This window comes from Falco naumanni, chromosome 8, assembly GCF_017639655.2.
Source record: "Falco naumanni isolate bFalNau1 chromosome 8, bFalNau1.pat, whole genome shotgun sequence".
Taxonomy (NCBI): domain Eukaryota; kingdom Metazoa; phylum Chordata; class Aves; order Falconiformes; family Falconidae; genus Falco; species Falco naumanni.
Genome location: NC_054061.1, coordinates 21,466,984 through 21,484,414, shown reverse-complemented (window position 1 = coordinate 21,484,414; position 17,431 = coordinate 21,466,984). Strand labels below are relative to the sequence as shown.

General features: G+C 58.6%; 2 protein-coding genes across 22 annotated transcripts in view; both read right to left on the bottom strand.

Moving 5' to 3' along the window:
* Window positions 1-2,131, bottom strand: part of LOC121093083 (ankyrin repeat and KH domain-containing protein 1) — a 116,783-nt gene extending 114,652 nt beyond the window's left edge. For all 21 annotated transcript variants that reach the window (XR_005829476.1, XM_040604890.1, XM_040604898.1 and 18 more), the window contains exon 1: window positions 1,763-2,131. Coding sequence is in view for 20 of the 21 variants with exons in the window: in XM_040604890.1 (XP_040460824.1) it covers window positions 1,763-2,038 (276 nt within the window). In the remaining variant the exon portion in view is untranslated. The remainder of the gene's footprint in view (window positions 1-1,762) is intronic.
* A 1,021-nt stretch (window positions 2,132-3,152) lies between these two features.
* Window positions 3,153-17,395, bottom strand: SLC4A9 (solute carrier family 4 member 9). The gene is made up of 20 exons (XM_040603804.1): window positions 17,127-17,395; window positions 15,186-15,346; window positions 14,821-14,970; window positions 14,622-14,683; window positions 14,388-14,545; window positions 12,457-12,544; window positions 12,008-12,162; window positions 11,269-11,385; window positions 10,881-11,055; window positions 10,466-10,599; window positions 10,080-10,351; window positions 9,346-9,401; window positions 9,067-9,249; window positions 8,840-8,953; window positions 8,039-8,200; window positions 7,681-7,859; window positions 7,358-7,430; window positions 4,870-4,938; window positions 3,812-3,985; window positions 3,153-3,389 (listed from the first exon to the last, which is right to left on the bottom strand). The coding sequence occupies exons 1-20, from the start codon at window positions 17,393-17,395 to the stop codon at window positions 3,153-3,155; spliced, it is 2,988 nt and encodes a 995-aa protein (XP_040459738.1).
* Window positions 17,396-17,431: the final 36 nt, after the last annotated feature.

The window sequence follows — 17,431 nt, the reverse complement described above, 5'->3', positions numbered from 1 at the left end:
CTGTTCAATCTTCACATGCTTTAAGTAACGGGGTGAGTTCAGGAGAGAGAAGCTTTCAAAGCAGACCTCTGCTCACCTCCTAAAAAGCCACAAACACTCTGATACAGCCCACTCCCCAGGTTCTGTAACTACTGCTTTGTATCTTCAAAGAGATCAAAATGTGACACAAAAGACATCCTAGAGAGCAGAAACTCATTAATTACTTGCACCCTATTCCGTCTACAGTAGGCCTTCAGCTCCCCAAAACAGGTACATACTTGAACACATAATCTCATACCATCCTATGTTCAGGATACTGATCTCACAAGGAATGTTCACACTAAAGCACTCATCTGTCTGATCATTTGATTTTTAGTTTAATGTCCTGCTGTTAATACAATTTTTAATGTAGGTTAGGTGGTCCCAGGCAAAGTGCCTGACCCACACACTTTGTGACCACACAAAAACCCACAAAGTGCACATGTGGGTCTGCGTCAATTCACTTTTTTACTCTGTTAAGACTTGTCAGTTCAGGTTCCAGGAGGGCTGGACAAAAGAACGTCATCAAAGGAAGGTTAAAAATTTTGACACAGGAGGATGAATGCAGGCTCCACTCCCTCCAGTTCTTCAGATGAAACGTGGACACATACCAAAATACCCAGTCCTGGCCCCCAAAGAAAAAATGGTATGCATTGCCTTGGCTACCATCTTCTTTCCTCCTGCAGAAGCACACAGAAGTAAAAAACACTGAAAACACAACAAGCTTGCAAGTGCTAGCACTGTCTCCTGCTTTCCATGAAGACTACATAAGGGCCACAATGGCAGCTGTGATCTCAAGTCTTCTTTCTAAAAGAGGCAGCGAAAGAAGTAATATTCACCCATTGGTGTAAGATGAGTGGGCAGCAGTGACAGATAAGAGCCTTCATTTATCTTCTCTCCCTAGGCTACACGGAGCAGTATTAGATCCAAGTTTGCAGGCCCAACAGCACTGTATTTGGATTCGGACAAGGCTCCAGCTCCTCCCCCACACCCTTCCCTTAAAATTCTCTGCAAGTTTAGCAGATCAAAGGAAGACACCTCCATCTCCATTTTGTCGATAAAAAATAGTTCTACTGCATAAAAGTGCACGCACGCATGTGTATATATGTATGTGTGCGAGAGAAGAATTTAGCAGTTTGGGAATCTCATCTCCTTCCTACCGACCCCACAGCAGCAATACCAGCGGCCGGAGGCTTTACTTTGTTCTCCGCTGGGCGGAGGACCTCACCTCCCTCTGCGAACCTGGTTCCAAGTAAGAAGCACTCCTCGAGGTCAGGAGGCAGCAGCACGAGAGGCAAGTCTCCCCCACCCCCCTCACGCAGAGAGGCGGCGAGCAGAGGGCCCGTCGGCCCCGGGAGAGCGCGGGCAGGGGGCCCGGCCCTCTTTCCCCGGGGGCCGCCGGGAGGCGTGTCGGTGCCGAGACCCCCTCCCGCCTCCCGGCCTCAGCAGAAGGGCCCTGGGCCGCCCTGCCAGTGCGGGGCCCGCCGGGACCCCGCCCCCGCGGCTCCGGTGCGGCCGCTCACGCCCATGGCGGCGGGGAGGCCCGGGCCGGCGCGGGGCGGGGGGAAGAGAGGTGTGGTGCGGCCTGCGACCCCCGTGCCCGGTCGGGGCGGCGCCGAGCGCTCAGCTGACAGCGGCGGGCCCAGCGCGGCGAACGAGAGGGCGGGCGCCGGCCCCGGCCGCCGGCCAGGCCTGTCAGGAAGCGGCGGAGGGGCGGGCCGGGCCCGCCGGCGGGATCGCTCACCTCGGACACCTCGTCCTCGTCGCTGCCGGAGCCGCCACCGCCCCCGCTTCGCAGCACGGCGGCCGCCAGTTTGAAGTCGAGGGCGGCCTCGCCGGCCGCGGGCACGCCAGGGCCTCCCGGCCCGCCGGGCCCGGCCTCCCCGAAGAGGCGCACGGCCCGCAAGCCCAGCGGGGAGGGCCCGGCCGCGGCCGGCGGGTCGGCAGCGGGCGGCGCGCGGGGAGCGACCGAGTCGATCTCCTCGTCGCCGACGGGGGCGGCGGTGCCGTCTGTGAGCATCGCGCTGATCCGGGGCCGCCGCCGCTCGCAGAGCCCCACCGTCCCCTCACAGCACCGCAGCAGCGCCACTAACTTCTCACACCCTACCCGGCCGCGGACTCCGCGCCGCCCACCCGCCGCTCCGCCCGTACCCATTGGGCGAGCCCAGGCGACGGCGGCGCGCTATTGGGCGCAGGGCCCGCCACTCAGCGGTGCGTCACGCGCTCCCAGCATGCTGCCCTGAGAGCGCACGGCGAGGCGGTTTGAGCTCGCAGCCCCGCCCGGTTCCCTCAGCCCCGCTTCCTGAACTGCCCGGCAGATGACTGGTCGCCTGGAACGTCAGTCATGCACCTCGCCAGGGCTGCGGGCACCGGTGAAGCGAGCGGGCTGTCGGTCAAAGCGAATCCGGTTTCTACGAGTTTCGATTGGTCGGAAGGCACATCGCTCACGACACACGGCGCTTGGCGCCGCTCGGTTGGCTGCTGCTGTTCCCTGGCTCCCGCCTCTCCTCCGAACCCCTCTGAAGGACTCCGTCACCGCGAGAGACCGCCATACGCCCGCCTGTCCCGAGCGGCGATTGGAGCCGGGCGCTGCCCATCGAGGCGAACGGCTGCCAACCCCCTTTTCCGCCCTCCGATGGCTAGCGCGGGACGCCATAGGCTGGGCACGCCGTCACTCTGCGCCCCGCGCCGCCCCGCCCGCCGTGACGACACTGGCGCGGCCACGTGGCCTCTGCCGGCGCGGGGCCCGGCGCCCTTTATTGCCACGAGTCGCCGCCGCGGCCGGGCCTGTCATGTCCCCGTCCGTCTTCAGGGATGGGCTAAACGGAGCCTCGAGCAGCCGGTCCGAGTGTGAGATGCCCCTGCCCGTGGCGGGGGTTGGCCTGGCTGGTGGCCGAGGGCCCCTTCCATGCTGGGCCGTGCTGAGGGTCTGTAGTGCTGCCCCAAGTCCCCTCTGTGATCGTCCCCTCTGTGATCGTAACTCCTGCAGGTGTTGGGCCCTGTTCCCGGCGATGCATCAACTCAAACTGGAGGGACAAGTAAAGGGAGGGTGAGACTGGCGGCGCTCCCAGCCCTGCTGCCACTGTGCTGCCGACTGCAGCCACCATGCAGCTCAGCCCTAGCCAGGCTTAGTCTTAGCTTGGGCCAAGCTCAGCCCCCACACCAAAGAAACACCATGGACAGCTGCAAAAGAGCGTAGTGCCCAGGACATCACCTACCTCCTCACCATTGCTTTCCTCCTCCTGCTCCCTGGGTTGTCCTCTCTTTGCCTCCTTCCTGGTTGATTCGGGCAGAAGGCTGTCCAGCCAGCTCAGGTCATGCAGGGAGAAGATGCGCTCCAACCCCTTCCGGATCCCCACCAGCGCCAGCAGCTGGGGCCAGAGCAAAGTGTGAATCAGCATCACACAGTGGCTGGGGCACAGGCAGTGTGGTCCCTGTCCCAGCCTCTCTGTCCCCCTGGTGAATTCCACGTAGGTGGCATGTCACTTTTACTGGCTTTGTCCCAGAGGATGATACCGATATAACGTGAAGCAGTGACGGCTCTGCCAGCCCCAGCCTGGGAGGTGAAGCCTGGTGGTAAAGCCATGTTGTGGCCCTGCAAGGTCCCCACCAGCCCTTGGGGGTCTGAGCACCCACATCCATCACCTGCCAGGGGTGTGTGCCCCCATCCAGGGCGGCGCCTGCACCCCTTGGCCAAGGTGAGCGTTGGGGCTCCAGCAATGCTTAGGGCACATGTGGGTAGCACCCAGCCCAGCACCAAAGCAGTGCCACCCAATTAGAAGGGATGTTGTACCATCACTGGGAAAATAATAGCAGCCACAGTGGACTTGAGAACCCAGAGCAGGGCCAGGCACAGCAGCTGGATGATGGTGAAGAGGTGCACCCGGCGCAGGGGCACATGGCGGAGGTAGGCAAGGTCCGGCTGGTGTTTGGCTGGCATCAGGAGCAGCCGTACGCGGTCTGTGAGCTGTAGCAAGAGTATGGCATGTGTGTCACACACCTCCAGCTTTCAGGCAGCTCTCACCCACCTCTCTGTTGGGACTGGGTCTGGCAGGATGGGTTTTCATCATTGTCTTTGCATTTCAGCCCTCCTGCCATCCATGCTGGCCACCAGCATGACGCCTGGGCAAGTGAGTTTTGTCTGCAAGACCAGGGGCCCTGGTACCACCGTCACCCCAGGCCAGGGGATTGCTTTCCAGGCAGACATCTAGAAAGAACTCAAGCTGGTCTTAAAGGGTTAATTACAACCCTTTGATTCCCCTCCATGCATGCAGGAAATGGCTCCTGCCTTTGCCAGAGCACAACCCAGGATTCCCCAAGCAAAGGGAGGGGAAGGAGGGGGTTTCCCAGTCTGTCATCCAGAGCAAGGTAATTGCAAGGAAAACATACTGTTTAGAGAGAAAAAAAAGGGCTAGATATTTCTGGAGTGGAGATTTTTTTTCCCCCTCCGTGGGTGTCTCAGGAGAGGAACAGAGCTGGCACATTGGCAGCAGTGCCAGGACCAAAGGACCAGCAGATCCCAGCTCCCAGACAGGGGCATCCCTGTGGATTTGAGAGCAAGTCTGGGTTATCCACTGGTCCCTCCACCTCTCCCAAACCATCTGATCCATCAGTGCAGAAGTTGCTCATGCTCCTCAGAATCCCAGACACCTCCCTTTCCCTTTCCTCTGCCCCGTAAAGGTCTCTCTGCCCCTCCTTGTCCTGGGCCTGGCAGGGGACAGACCCCTGCCAAGCTCCACATCGTGCAGAGATAAAATCCAGTCTCTGCTGCTCAGTAAAAGCTGGTATTGAGCAAATCCCCATAACCACAAAACAACCCCCACCAGCACCCTTGGTACAGCCCCTGCTCACCTGAATGCTATTCAGTGCTTCCACCCCCATGTGCAGAAAGACCCCATACAGCACTGGCATTGGGATGTACTGCAAAACAGCAGGGCAAGTGGTCAGCAGGGCGTGATTCCCCACTAAACATCCTTTTCTTTACAAAAGTCTGCACACATGGCCGCAGCATTTGCTCCCTTCATTTCCAGTTTAATTTAATGGCTATTTGCTTGTCTTACGGCTTCAAGGGCTTCAAAACCCAGACATGCTCCTGGCTATGCTGCTTGTGTGGGGACATCACTGTCTTCAAAGAGAGGAAACATGCATTGAGTTCCTTGTCCTGTTTTCCAGCACATGGTGGGAGCAGTCCAGGCTGAAGATGGAGAACATGATGCCAAGCCACATGGAGATATGACTTATGGTTCAGAATCTATAAGCGCTGGGGGCGGTCTGCCTCCCCAGAACATTTTCCTTTTTACCTCCTCCTCTGCAACACTTAACTGGCTCCTGCATTCTGTGTTGCTCAGCACGGTTTGGTTTTCTCTTGAGCCCCGGGGCAGGCAAGGAGGGAGATGGGGGTCACTTGCTATTCCCCATAGATTCCACAAGGAGAGACTGCGTGGGGCTGGGCGGGCTTCCCCAGGATCATGCAAGGGCTGTTTGAGAGGAAACATTGATCCAGACGCCCAAAGTGGGAGTTAACTGCAAGTCCTGGGGCAGGTGTGGCAGCGAGGGTTGAAAGGTGAGATGGGTCCTTGCATGAAGGACAGAGCCAGACATCCTCGGGCTGGGGAGCCAAGAGGAGTTGACCTGGGGAGGCTACCAAAGCCTGCAGACACCCCTCATGGCCCTATACGTTACCACCCACTGTGAAGGGACAGGGAGGACCAGCTGGGTTCAGTATCCAGTTTCTCCACCACGAAATCACAGAAGGGTTATGTTGGAAAGGACCTTCACAGGCTATCCAGTCCAAACCCCGCTGCGGTGGGCAGGGACATCTTCCACTAGGTCAGGTTGCTCAAAGCCCCGTCCAACCTGACCTTGAACCCTTCCAATGATGGGGCATCCACAGCTGCTCTGGGCAACCTGTTTCAGTGTCTCAGCACCCCCATCAGAAAACATTTCTTCCTTATGTCCAATCTTGCCCTGTCCCCATCCAGTTTCAAAACCATTGCCCCTTGTTCTGTCATGACAGGCCCTGGTAAAAAGTCTCTGTCTTTCTTATAACCCCCCTTTATACACCGAAAAGCCTCAGTACAGCCTCCCCAGAGCCTCCTCCAGGCTGAACGCCCCCAACTCCCCCAGCCTGTCCCCGCGGCAGAGCTGTTCCACACCCCAGGCCATTTCTTTGCACCTCCCGCTGCCGCCCCGCTCTGACAGATCCGTGTCTGTCTTGTGCTGGGGACCCCAGAGCTGGATGCAGCACTCTGGCAGGTCTCGCCAGAACGGAGCAGAGGGGTAACATCCCCGCTCTCACCTTGATGGCCACGCCACTGGTGATGCAGCCCAGGAGACGCTTGGCTTTCTGGGCTGTGAGCGCACATTGCTGGCTCACGTCCCATCTGTCACCCACCGATATCCCCTAGCCCTTCTCCACAGGGCTGCTTCCAAACCCGTCATACCCCAGCCTGTATTGATACACCGGGGGTTGCACCCACCCAGCTGCCAGACCTTGCACCTGGCCTTGTTGAATCTCATGAGGTTCACATGGGCCCATGTCCTCCAAGGTCCCCCTGGGTGGCATCCCTTCCCTCAAGCATGTGAACCGCACCACTCAGCTTGGTGTCATCTGCAAAATGTGCTGAGGGTACACTGGATGCCATTGTCTGCGTCGTTGATGAAGATATTAAATACTATTGATCCCAGTAGGGACCCTTGAGGGAAAGCACTTGTTACTGGTTTCCACTTGGACATTGAGTTGCTAACTAATAACTCTTTGGACACAGCCATCCAGCCAATTCCTGATCCATCTAACAGTCTATCCATCAATCCCATATCTTTCCAGTTTGGAGGTAAGAATGTTGTGGGGGATCGTACCAAAGGCTTTACAAGGCTTTACATCCTCAGAGATGAGGACAAAGATGGAGGAGAAGGGACCTCCCACCTGCTAGCACATAATCGATATGTGGCCAGGGTGCACTGGGGGTAGCTTTGCCTAATGTGGCAGCAGCAGCAGGTGAAAACCAACACCAGCCAGGCTCAGCCCCCCATATAGCAGTGTGTGGGGTAGCAGGAGGGCCTGTTTGGGGACCAAAAGGGACCCTGATGCCTATAGGGAGGCTGGTCAGCTGACACGGGGCAACAGTGTGCTGGTGTGCCAGCTGTTCTGTGGCATTCAAGCCAAACCCTTTGCCCAGACCCTCCCCACATAGCTCACAGCTCCCTACCTGCCAGCCAAGCTTCCCGTGGTGGACTGATGGGATGAGGGATGGCAGATTAGGACCCACCACCAGTCTTGCAGGATTAAGCCACCCCCTGCCTTTGAAAAGAGGTCAGACCCAGAAGCCAGGCTCCCTACCTTGAGAATGGGTGCCATGAAGATGGAAACCCCTGTCAGGGTGAAGACAGCCAGGCCAGTAAGCCTCTGCTCCCTGCAGGCAGCAGCGCAGGTGTCATGGGTGCCCCAGGTTCCCTCGGGAACCTGCAACCCACACCAGCCCTCCCGGCTCCCAGGATCTCTGCTTTTTTCAGCCTTGATGGCCATGGGGACCAGTGGCATCCCCAGGGAGACACAAGCAGCCCAAAGCTGGGTCTGCTGGCCAGTACAGGCATGTCCCTGTTCCCTGTCTCCACAGCCATGGGCAGGGGTGCCCCAGAGTGGGCTCTAGGCTCATTGCGTACCTGATGCCCAGGAACTTGGGGTATTCGCCAGGGGCTGAGCTTGCACTCTCCTTCCTCAGGCTCTCCATGTGCGCCAGGGAGATGACGGTGGTCGAGACATACCAGGGGAGGCCAGTGGCAGAGGTAATGGCCATCAGGAGGGAGACACAGAGGAGGTCCAGGTGAAAGCCTGCTCCTTTCTGCAACAGGAGAGGCAGCAGGGCTGGGGGCAGGCTGTCTCCCTGGGAGCATCAGAGGGGTGGCAGTGAGGTCTGCCCACCTTGCTGGCCAATTCAGCAAGCTGCCTGCCCTGACTGCCCCCTGGCCCACAGGGTCCAGCCAGGACCTGGGTCCTGCCCATCCCCTGTCCCCCACTCACCTGCAGCTTGTACTCCCTGCGGTTAAGGATGATGGCTGTGATCTGCTGGTCCATGAAAATGAGGATGGTGACAAGGACGGCAGGCACTGCGGACACCAGGCAGACCCACCATGGGTTGGCTCCAAAGGGAAAGATGATCCAGCCCCGTGCTGGGTTTGTGGGCTGTGGAGAGTAGAAGGGTCATGGCAGCTGCCACCCACCTGTGGGGTCTGAGGCACAGCTCGGTGATGGGACTAGCCTCAGGTGCCTAAGCTGGAGCCCTGCTGACACCCAGGGGTGCTCCACCAGGGGAGAGGAAGAGGATCCTCTTTTATGCTGGGGATGCTCCTGGGCAGTGCGACCCACCAGCCCACCCCTATAACACCCCAGCTGTGGTGGAGCAGGGGGTTGTCCTGGCTACCACAAGCCAGGAGCTAGGCACATGTCCGTGGGAGTGGGTGAAAGAGGTGGCACTGGGTGTTGATGATGGCAAGCCCAAGGAGACAGCAGCAAGCACGGGCTGCTCTGAGGTGCTGCCAGCTCCACACCACACCCAGGGCGGGGACCCAAGCCCATACTTGAGCCTATGGCTCTCACTGCAGCATGAGCTGTACCATGATGTGGTTAGTCTGGGACTGGGCCAGGTTATTTACAGGGCGTCGGATCGGCTGCGGCTCAACCCCTTCTTGTTTGCTGGGGCACAGCCCACATCCCCATATGGCCGGACCTGGCAGTGGGAAGGACAGCAGAAGCATGGTGGGATGGCCACTGTGAGGGGCACAGACCCACTCCCTGACAGCACCATGCCCACCCCAACAGCACCTTCAGCTCACTGGGGACGAGGAGCTTGGGGGTCTCCAGGCCCAGAGCAGTGTCAACAGTGCAGGAGGTGAGGATGGCCAGGATGACGGCAAAGTCACTCACCAGCTTTCGCACCTGCAAATAGAGAGGGCTTGGCCTGGGCTGGTCGGGGGCTGCCCCAGGAGCACCCCTGGGTCACAGCACCAGGAGCCATCCCCACACCACCAAGCCAGCCAAAGGATGCTCACCCCCACAGGGAAGTAGCGGCTGCTCCTGAAGTGTTTGAGCACAGTGCAGGAGAGGAAAGTGCCCCCGAAGAGCAGAAAGGAGACAAGGGTGACATCGGGCACATACTGGCAGCTGGTCCCCAGGAGATGCCCGCCTTGACCCAGGCACTGGGTTCTACTCAGTCCAGCTGGGACAGCAGGAGGCTGCAGGGACAGAACAGGCAGCAAGGAGGGGTCATACACAGACACCTTGCACACACCCCACTCCCTCACCGGCCTGCCTGGGAGCAGGGGATATACCTGCTGGTGGGCCAGGGGCAAGGGGGTCAGCGTGTCGTTCCTTGCAGAGCTGTGACCTGCAGGGGGATGGGGGGGGGGGGGGGGGATGTCAGGGTGACAGCACCATGGGAACACTCCATCAGGGATGACTGGGACTGCATTGCCATTGGAGCTGCTCCCCAGGCTCTCCCCAAGGGCTCAGGGTACTAGATGGGGCCCCATGGGACCCCTGAGGCCCCAGCACCAGCTCATGCCCAGGGAGCACCAACAAGGGATGCCCCTGTGAAGAACTTGGCTGAAGCACCAGCTACTTAGGGGTGCAATCAGCCCAGGCTGTGCCCAACACTGATGCTTTTGGTACATGGTATGGGTCCCATTTGCAGGATCAGTGTGGATACATCTTCAGGCCCCAGGAAACACCCTGCGATTTACAGACTGGGCTAGAAACAGCAGCACAAACCCACCCAGGTACCCATCTCCAGCTGCTGGCACCCCCCATCCCAGAGCCATGGGAGATGGACTAAGTCTCTCCTTTGCTCCCAGTGCTGCCCTGCCCAGTGCCTTAGCAGGAGGCAGGCACCGAGGGACCGACTGCATGGAGGGGAGTGGAGGACGGTGCTGATGTGGTCAGGCAGGCAAGTATGGGATTGAGCAGCCTCCTCCTCCTCCAGCACCTTCCCCCATCTAACTGGGTGGCAGGGTCCCATGGTGTCAGCCAACTGCTCCTCACCAGCCCTGCAGCTGCCTGGGCTTACCAGGGATGGACAAGTTGCAGACACAGCTGTAGAAGGTAACGTTGTCCAGCCGGTACTGCCAGTTGATGGGGAAGGCATCTGCCAGGCTCAGCATCTTCTTCAGGGAGTCATAGATGAATATCAAGCTGATGAGAGCACAGAAGCCTTCCTCGGTGAAACGGGTGAAGTACTGCACCAGATGGCTGGCCTCGGTGGCCACCAAGACCACACCAAAAAAGGCCACCCAGAGCCCAATCCAGAGGCGAAACTCCAGGTAGTCCAGGCTGTGGTCCCTGGTGGGAAGGGTGACCCAAAGCCTCAATGATAACATCCATCTGGCATGATGATGGCCTGTGCCCTGGCCAGGGGACACTGGCCTGAGGAACCATCCCTGGCAGGTCACTTACTGGCTGAAGGAGAAGAGGAGGCGCTCAAATACCAGCACAGGGCCAGTGCTGCTGAGGATGGTCAGGGGCTGGCCAGAAAAGAGGCAGAAAATGGAGCCAGCAAAGGCTGTACCCAGGAAGCTCTCCAGCACCCCCTGAAATTCAGGGGAGGGGTGTCAGGCACCAGGCAGGGATGGGGTGGCAGGGATGGGGGGTCCTAGGCCTGTCCCCTAAAGTGGCATAGCTGCAGGCAGGTGCCTGCACCTCCCTGCACTGCAGGGTGCAAAGTCAGCGCTCAGGGACCACAGAGGCCAGGAAAGGATGCAGGATTCAGGTGATGCTCAGGCTGGCTCCCCAGGCACAGGTGGGAGGTAAGCATCCAGGAAACCTGTGGACGGAATGGGGTTAGTGCAGGGAACCCCATGGCCATACTGACCTGCATGTTGGCAGTCGCGTCCCCCAGCATGCCCCCGAAGGTGATGGCATTGGTGACTGTCGCCAGGTAGATGTAGAGCACTGCTGAGAGGCACTGGGGATGAAGTGCATCAGTGAAGTCACTGCCGTACCATGGCGCCTTCCTCCGGATGTCTTGCAGCAGCCCCCCAAAAAGCCTGGGGCAGCAGAGGGAGATCTCAGAGCAGCCCCCCCAGCCGCCCATGGCCCCTCAAGACAGCTGCAAGACAAGGGATGGTCCCTTCCCTGGGAGACACCAGCCCAGAGTGGTTTGGATGTGGTGGCCCCATGTGCTGCGTAGAGCCAGTGCCTGCCCCAAATGTGGCATCCCGCTACACCTCCCACCACCCTCATTCCTTCCAGGCACACACCTGCCTGTCCTCTCCAGCTCCTCCCTGGGACATAGGTCCCCCAGGCCAGTTCTGTCCCCAGCTGCTGCCATGTCCCCATTGCCATGAGACTGCCAGTCTGGTGGGTGCACGGTGGTCCTGTGGCAGAGCAGAGAGAGACAACAGGCTTCAGGTTGGAACCCTCAGGACCCAGCTGTGTCTAGGGGATGCTGTGAGGGGACAGGAAGGATGGAGAGTGGACATGGGTCAGGGGTGCAAGCAGAGCTGAGGGGACCTCATGTTTTCCCTGATAAGGAGGAGGAAAAAGATCAGGAGGAAGAGAGATGGGGGGTTGGACTATATGACCTTCGAAAGTCCCTTCCAACCCAACCATGGTGTCCTCCAAGCCAGCCAGCCCTAGTGGGACTGGTTTTGGTGGAGGAGCTGGGGAGCACTGGAGGTATCCTGCTCAGAGGATGAGTTTTGCATGCAAGTGCGAAACCTAGCGTTCCCAGCAGCTTCTGCCCGAAAACCAGCACAGAGTGGTTTTGCCATCCCCTGCCAAGTAGAACAGCAGGACTAATAGCAGTGGGGACCAGAGCTGTGGTCATTGGCTAGAGCAGTAGAGGGGTTTGGCTGGAAGGACCTTACTGGCAAAGGTCAGTTCCTGGGTGGCTTCATCCCCATGGAGATGGAGATTTGAATGTCACAGGCAGAGGTCTCTACCTGGGACCCTGCAGATGGTCTGGCAGAGGCTGTGGGTGCCCTGCCTCCAGCCTACCTCCTGTATGGAGATGGCAGACAGCTCGGTGGAGGAATTCTGGTGCTGGGGTCCCATTTCCTGGGAGGAAGCACAGTCAACTCATCCAAGAATGCCTCCATCCCTGCAACGAGGTCCTCTCGGTGCTCAGCCTGCTGGGCAACCCTTTGGAAGAGCTATGGGAAGGTGCTGCAGTTTAGCCACCACGCCCCTGCATTCAGCCACTCAGAGCTTTCCTCCCAGCCTGCAGTCATCACTGAGAAATACACCCATCCACTTCAGTGCAACAGTCTACCTGCATCCTACACACCCACCCCAAACTTTGTTTCTCATCCTGGGCAAGGGAAGCCACCAGCTTGCCCCATACTCTCCCTCCCTCACTGCAGCCTGCAGAGGAGAGGAGCTCCGGTGTCTTCAGCCTAGGTTTCATCTCAGACCCATTCCATCCATGGGCACTGCACCAGGCTCACCTCATCCATCAGCAGCGTGGCCATGGCTCTGCCAACCTCATGGTAGGCTTTCACTTTGGTTCGGGGACCCAAAAGAATGAAGAGGAACCTGTGGGCAAGACAGTGCATCTCCTGAGCAGCCCTCTCTTTGCTGGGGGATGTTCCTTCTCCAGGGGAGACCATGATGCTGCAGGGATGCTGGGGCCAGCAGCTAGGTGGGCTTGTGGGGCTGCTGCCTTCCTAAGGTGGCCTAGGTGGCTACCATAAGTGGGGCTCAGGGGCAGAAGGCAAGACATGCCTGCTGCCCACTGCATGGAAACACCACAGAAGACCATGGGACACTAGGACCCCCATCTGGATCACAGGGTCTGCAGAAACCTGGGCTCGGGGTGGGGAGGGACAAGTCCTTGGGGCAGAGAAGGATACGTCCTCAGCTGGGGATGTCTATGGGTTCAGGCTCTGGGACTGGGGTGTTTGTGGGGCTGAACTTTAGTATGGGGCTGTCTGTAGTGTCAGGGTCTTGACTGGTGCCGTTTGTAGGGTCGTGCTCATGGGAATGTTGCTCACAGGCAGAATGCAGTTGTGTTACCATCAGGAAGGAGAGCTTGCCAGCTGCATGGACAGGAGGTTTGATAGGACTATGGGGACATGGGAGGAGACTGGAAAAACGGCCTAGAGTCCTTGCAGAAATATGACTAAAATCCCACACCTCAGAGGGTGCTGCAAAATAATGTCTCCAGAGGGACAGTCCATGCAAATATTTAACTGAGCCCTCCACTCCTTTCCAAAACTGGCAAAAATAGTTATAGTCCTGGTACTCTGAGTCTGCAGAGTGGTTCCAGTGATCGTACCCTGAACAAACCTCCAGAGAGGGGGTAGGAAAACGCCTTGACAGCATGAGTGGGGCTGAAAGTGGCTTGACAGAACCTGCCGCAGCCCTGACATAAGGCATCAGTGCTGGAGTCTTCCTGGAGCCTGCTCCAAGGGGTCAGGAGGTGACAGTAGCCACCTGGCTACCTGACAGTAGCTTTCACTCAGGCACCTTCATCAAGGCAACGAGACAACCTCAAGATCCTAGAGATGACCTGGGTAGGAGATAGCCCCAAGACAGTGGCTGTACCCACAGGACAGCCCACGGTGGCCAGCAAAGGGGATGGCACCACCACAGGCAAAAGGATAGGTAGGGACAAGCTTTCCTTCCTGTCCTGTTTTGGGGAATGAAAATGCAGGGCAAGGGGTTATTGTGAGCCCTTCGAGAGTCGTGGGGGCTCCTCGGGGACCTGCCACCCATCTCCCACCAAGCAGAGAGCAAGAGGTGGATGGATGCCCTCCCTGCTCCACTCAGTTCCTGGAGGACGCGTACTCTGGGCAGTGACCAGGAGGTGGCAATGTCCCTCCTGATCCCCGCCTGCCTCCTCCACACACTTCCTAAGTCCCTGGTTCAAGGGGCACACGGACCATTTCCCCTTACCGCATCAGGTGATGCATTCCTCAACTGTGGAGAAACACCTCCTGCCCTGCTCCTTTCCCCCGTTACCAGCAGTGCCACAAGGGCTACTTCACGGCTCAGTAGAGCACCCGCAGGCAGCAGGAGGGCAAGAGGTTGCTGCAAACCTCTTCCTGCTATCCTTCCCAGCCATGATCCCCCATATTCCCAGGCAGTAAATGGAGAGCATCCAGACCCTCCTAAGGAGGAAAGTGAACACAGAGCTCAGGTGGGGATAACCCAGGCGATGTTCCCCCCAGGGCTGCCCAACAGATGCTTCACTCTCAGCCCATCCCAGGATGCTCATGAGGAGCTAGGAAAAGCCGGGGGAAAGCAGTGAGCCAGGGTTCTGGGGCTGCAGTGGCATTGGGTGCTGTAGCCTTTGCTTTTGCCAAGCAAAGCCTTGTGCCGAGCAGAGAGACAGGAATGAAGTGAGGTACGGGGCCATCAGCCATGCTTTGTTTACCTGCTGGGGAGAGCAACTTCGGCCAGCGAGCCGAGACCCACCCCTTGTCTGAGGCGGATGAAGGCGGTGAAGGGCTTCTCCAGGAATTCAACTTCACCAACAACAACATGAGCTACCTCAGCCCCCGGTGGGACCTTCTTCTTAAATTGGTTTCTCAGCTGAAAGGAGAGTGATGCAGCAGCTGGGCAGTTCAGGTGCAACAACTGCTCTCAGCCCAGCTCTGTCCTGCCTTACCTGCTCCTTAAGAGGTGTTTTGGAGAGCTGGGCTCCAGGCTCAGACCAGCTTTTGGCCTTCCCTGCAATGAAAGGGAACAAACAGCAAAACATATATGCAAGCGAACAGCCAGTGTGGGTATCACCACAGGCTGGTGGCAGCAGAGGGATGCCCAGTGGTACAGCCATGTTGCCACCCATGGCCAGGCACCGTGCCTACCTCGGCAGGGGGAGAGGATAAGCTCATGGATGAGCCACAGAAGGGATTTGGTGGGCTGATGCCGTGGCTGGCGGAGCAGGAGGTCTGCCAGGCGCTCCCTCAGCTCAGGCTGCAGCTCTGTTTCTTCGGGCTGCCCGGAAAGTACCTTGTCTGCAACAGGGATGGGGGACAACCCTAAGTCCCCCCAGTCTGCTGCCTGGTAGGGCGCTGCCCAGGGAAAAGCCTGCTTTGCTGGAGCAGCAGACAGCCACGCCAGGCACGCAGCTATCATGCATCAGTGCTTTTATACAGGAACTTCCTGGTGGTCTGGTCCCTCTCTGGTGACCAGCCAGTCCCAGGAGGTGACCTTTCCATTCCCCATTTACCAATTATTTCCTTGAAAGTTGGGGCTTCCAGATCCAGGAGCATTTTCCCCTCCTGCAGGCATGTTCTCAGCTGGAAGAGGCTGTGCAGGGGGAGGACTGGGATATGGGGTGCACTCCACCGCTCCCCACCATCCTCCACCTTCTCCTCGAACTTTATCCACCTGCCCAGGGAGATGTGCAGGGTCAGTGGCAGGGTGGTTCCATGCCCCATGCCAAGCAGTAGGAGTGGGAGTTGGGTCCAGCTCTGAGCTTGGCATGAGGCTGGCACACTCAGGGAGGTGTTTGGTGGGATCTAGAGAGGGCTGCAGTGGGCTCACAGAGCAGGGGCAGATGGGCAGCCTCAGCAGTCACATCCCCATTCCTGCTGACCTATAACTCACTCTGATCTGATCAGGGGCATTTCACCAGTCATGGGATCACAGAATGTTTGTGTTGGAAAGGACCTTCACAGACTATCCAGTCCAACACCCGCTGCGGTGGGCAGGGACATCTTCCACTAGGTCAGGTTGCTCAGAGCCCCGTCCAACCTGACCTTGAACCCTTCCAATGATGGGGCATCCACAGCTGCTCTGGGCAACCTGTTTCAGTGTCTCAGCACCCCCATCAGAAAACATTTCTTCCTTATGTCCGATCTTGCCCTGTCCCCATCCAGTTTCAAAACCATTGCCCCTTGTTCTGTCATGACAGGCCCTGGTAAAAAGTCTCTGTCTTTCTTATAAGCCCCCTTTATACACCGAAAAGCCTCAGTACAGCCTCCCCAGAGCCTCCTCCAGGCTGAACGCCCCCAACTCCCCCAGCCTGTCCCCGCGGCAGAGCTGTTCCACACCCCAGGCCATTTCTTTGCACCTCCCGCTGCCGCCCCGCTCTGACAGATCCGTGTCTGTCTTGTGCTGGGGACCCCAGAGCTGGATGCAGCACTCTGGCAGGTCTCGCCAGAACGGAGCAGAGGGGTAACATCCCCGCTCTCACCTTGATGGCCACGCCACTGGTGATGCAGCCCAGGAGACGCTTGGCTTTCTGGGCTGTGAGCGCACATTGCTGGCTCACGTCCCATCTGTCACCCACCAATATCCCCCAGCCCTTCTCCACAGGGCTGCTCCCAACCCACCCATCCCCGTGCGGTGCTGGTGCCATTAACAGCACTTGCTGCAGTCAAAATAGAAGTGTCCTGAGCTGTTTGCCACACTCAGGCCATGCCAAATGTTTTCATGCCAGGCAGAGTCAGAGCTTCCCTTTCTCACCACGGATGGGCACACTGCTGCAGGGTGGCTAAGCATGCTGTACAGTAGGAGCGTGCCCTGGCAAAGCAGGCTCCCACTGATGGGCAGCTATACTTGGGAGAAGAGGGCTGGGTGCTGGGGAGAGCCATCACAGCCACAGCCCAGCAGCTTTGCGACCCTCTGACCCATGGGCAGACCAGTCACTGCCCCCAAACCCCCATGGCACATGGCCCTGTGCCCCTGCCAAGCTGCAGAGGGGCAGTGTGGTGTGTGGTGCCCTACGCCAGCACCCAGCTGGTCCCAGCTCCTCTCTGTTGGGCCCCATTGTCCTCAGCCAAGCCTGCCCTCACATACTCACCTGGCCGCCTCTTGAGACGTGCCCGACAGCTGGATTTGGGGAGCATCAAAGCACTGTCCCAGCCCCGGCGCAGCTGTTGGAGCCTTGGAGAAGCAGCAAAAGCAGGAGCAGAAGCAAGAGTGCTGTGACTGTGCAAAGCCACTGCTGACACCTTGCCCTCTCCCATGAAACTAGTCACCTTAATTGGGCAGAAGCAGTGTGGGCACTGAAGGGGGCAGAAGGCAGCAAGCAGCCCTGCTTTGGGGCTGAGGTTGAGAGACCACCAGCCTTGGGAGATGCTGTGGGCTCCATCAGAGCTGGGCTTTTGAAGGCTGGGCTTCCCAAAGCATTGCCCAGCAACTTGGCCACTGCAGGCGTGCCTACCTGGCTGTCTCTCTCCACTCCAGCCCTGCCGGGGTACTGAGGAGCTGGTTGAGCTGGATGAAGAGCAGTGGGCGGCTGGTGTCCCCCATCTCCTCCATCTGCAGAGCAGCGCTGACTTGCTTAGCCACAGGGGCCATGCTGGAGGGGAAGATGCTGCAGCCAAAAGCCTGGTAGGGAGCTTCAGGGTTGCAGTCCTCTGATCTGGGCAGTGGGTGGGTGTCTGTCATCTGGAGAGCCACACTGGCCGCTCCAGGCTTGTGGGCTGTCATGGCCACCAGCACCGGCAGTCACAGGCATGGGCTCCC

Coding starts and splice junctions, on each gene's coding strand:
- SLC4A9 (XM_040603804.1), bottom strand. CDS start 17,395: ATGACAGCCCACAAGCCTGGAGCGGCCAGTGTGGCTCTCCAGATGACA. Junction 11,386..12,007: donor CTGCCATCTCCATACAGGAG/GTAGGCTGGAGG, acceptor GCTCTGCCACAG/GACCACCGTGCACCCACCAG. Junction 4,939..7,357: donor TCATGGCACCCATTCTCAAG/GTAGGGAGCCTG, acceptor GCTGTTTTGCAG/TACATCCCAATGCCAGTGCT.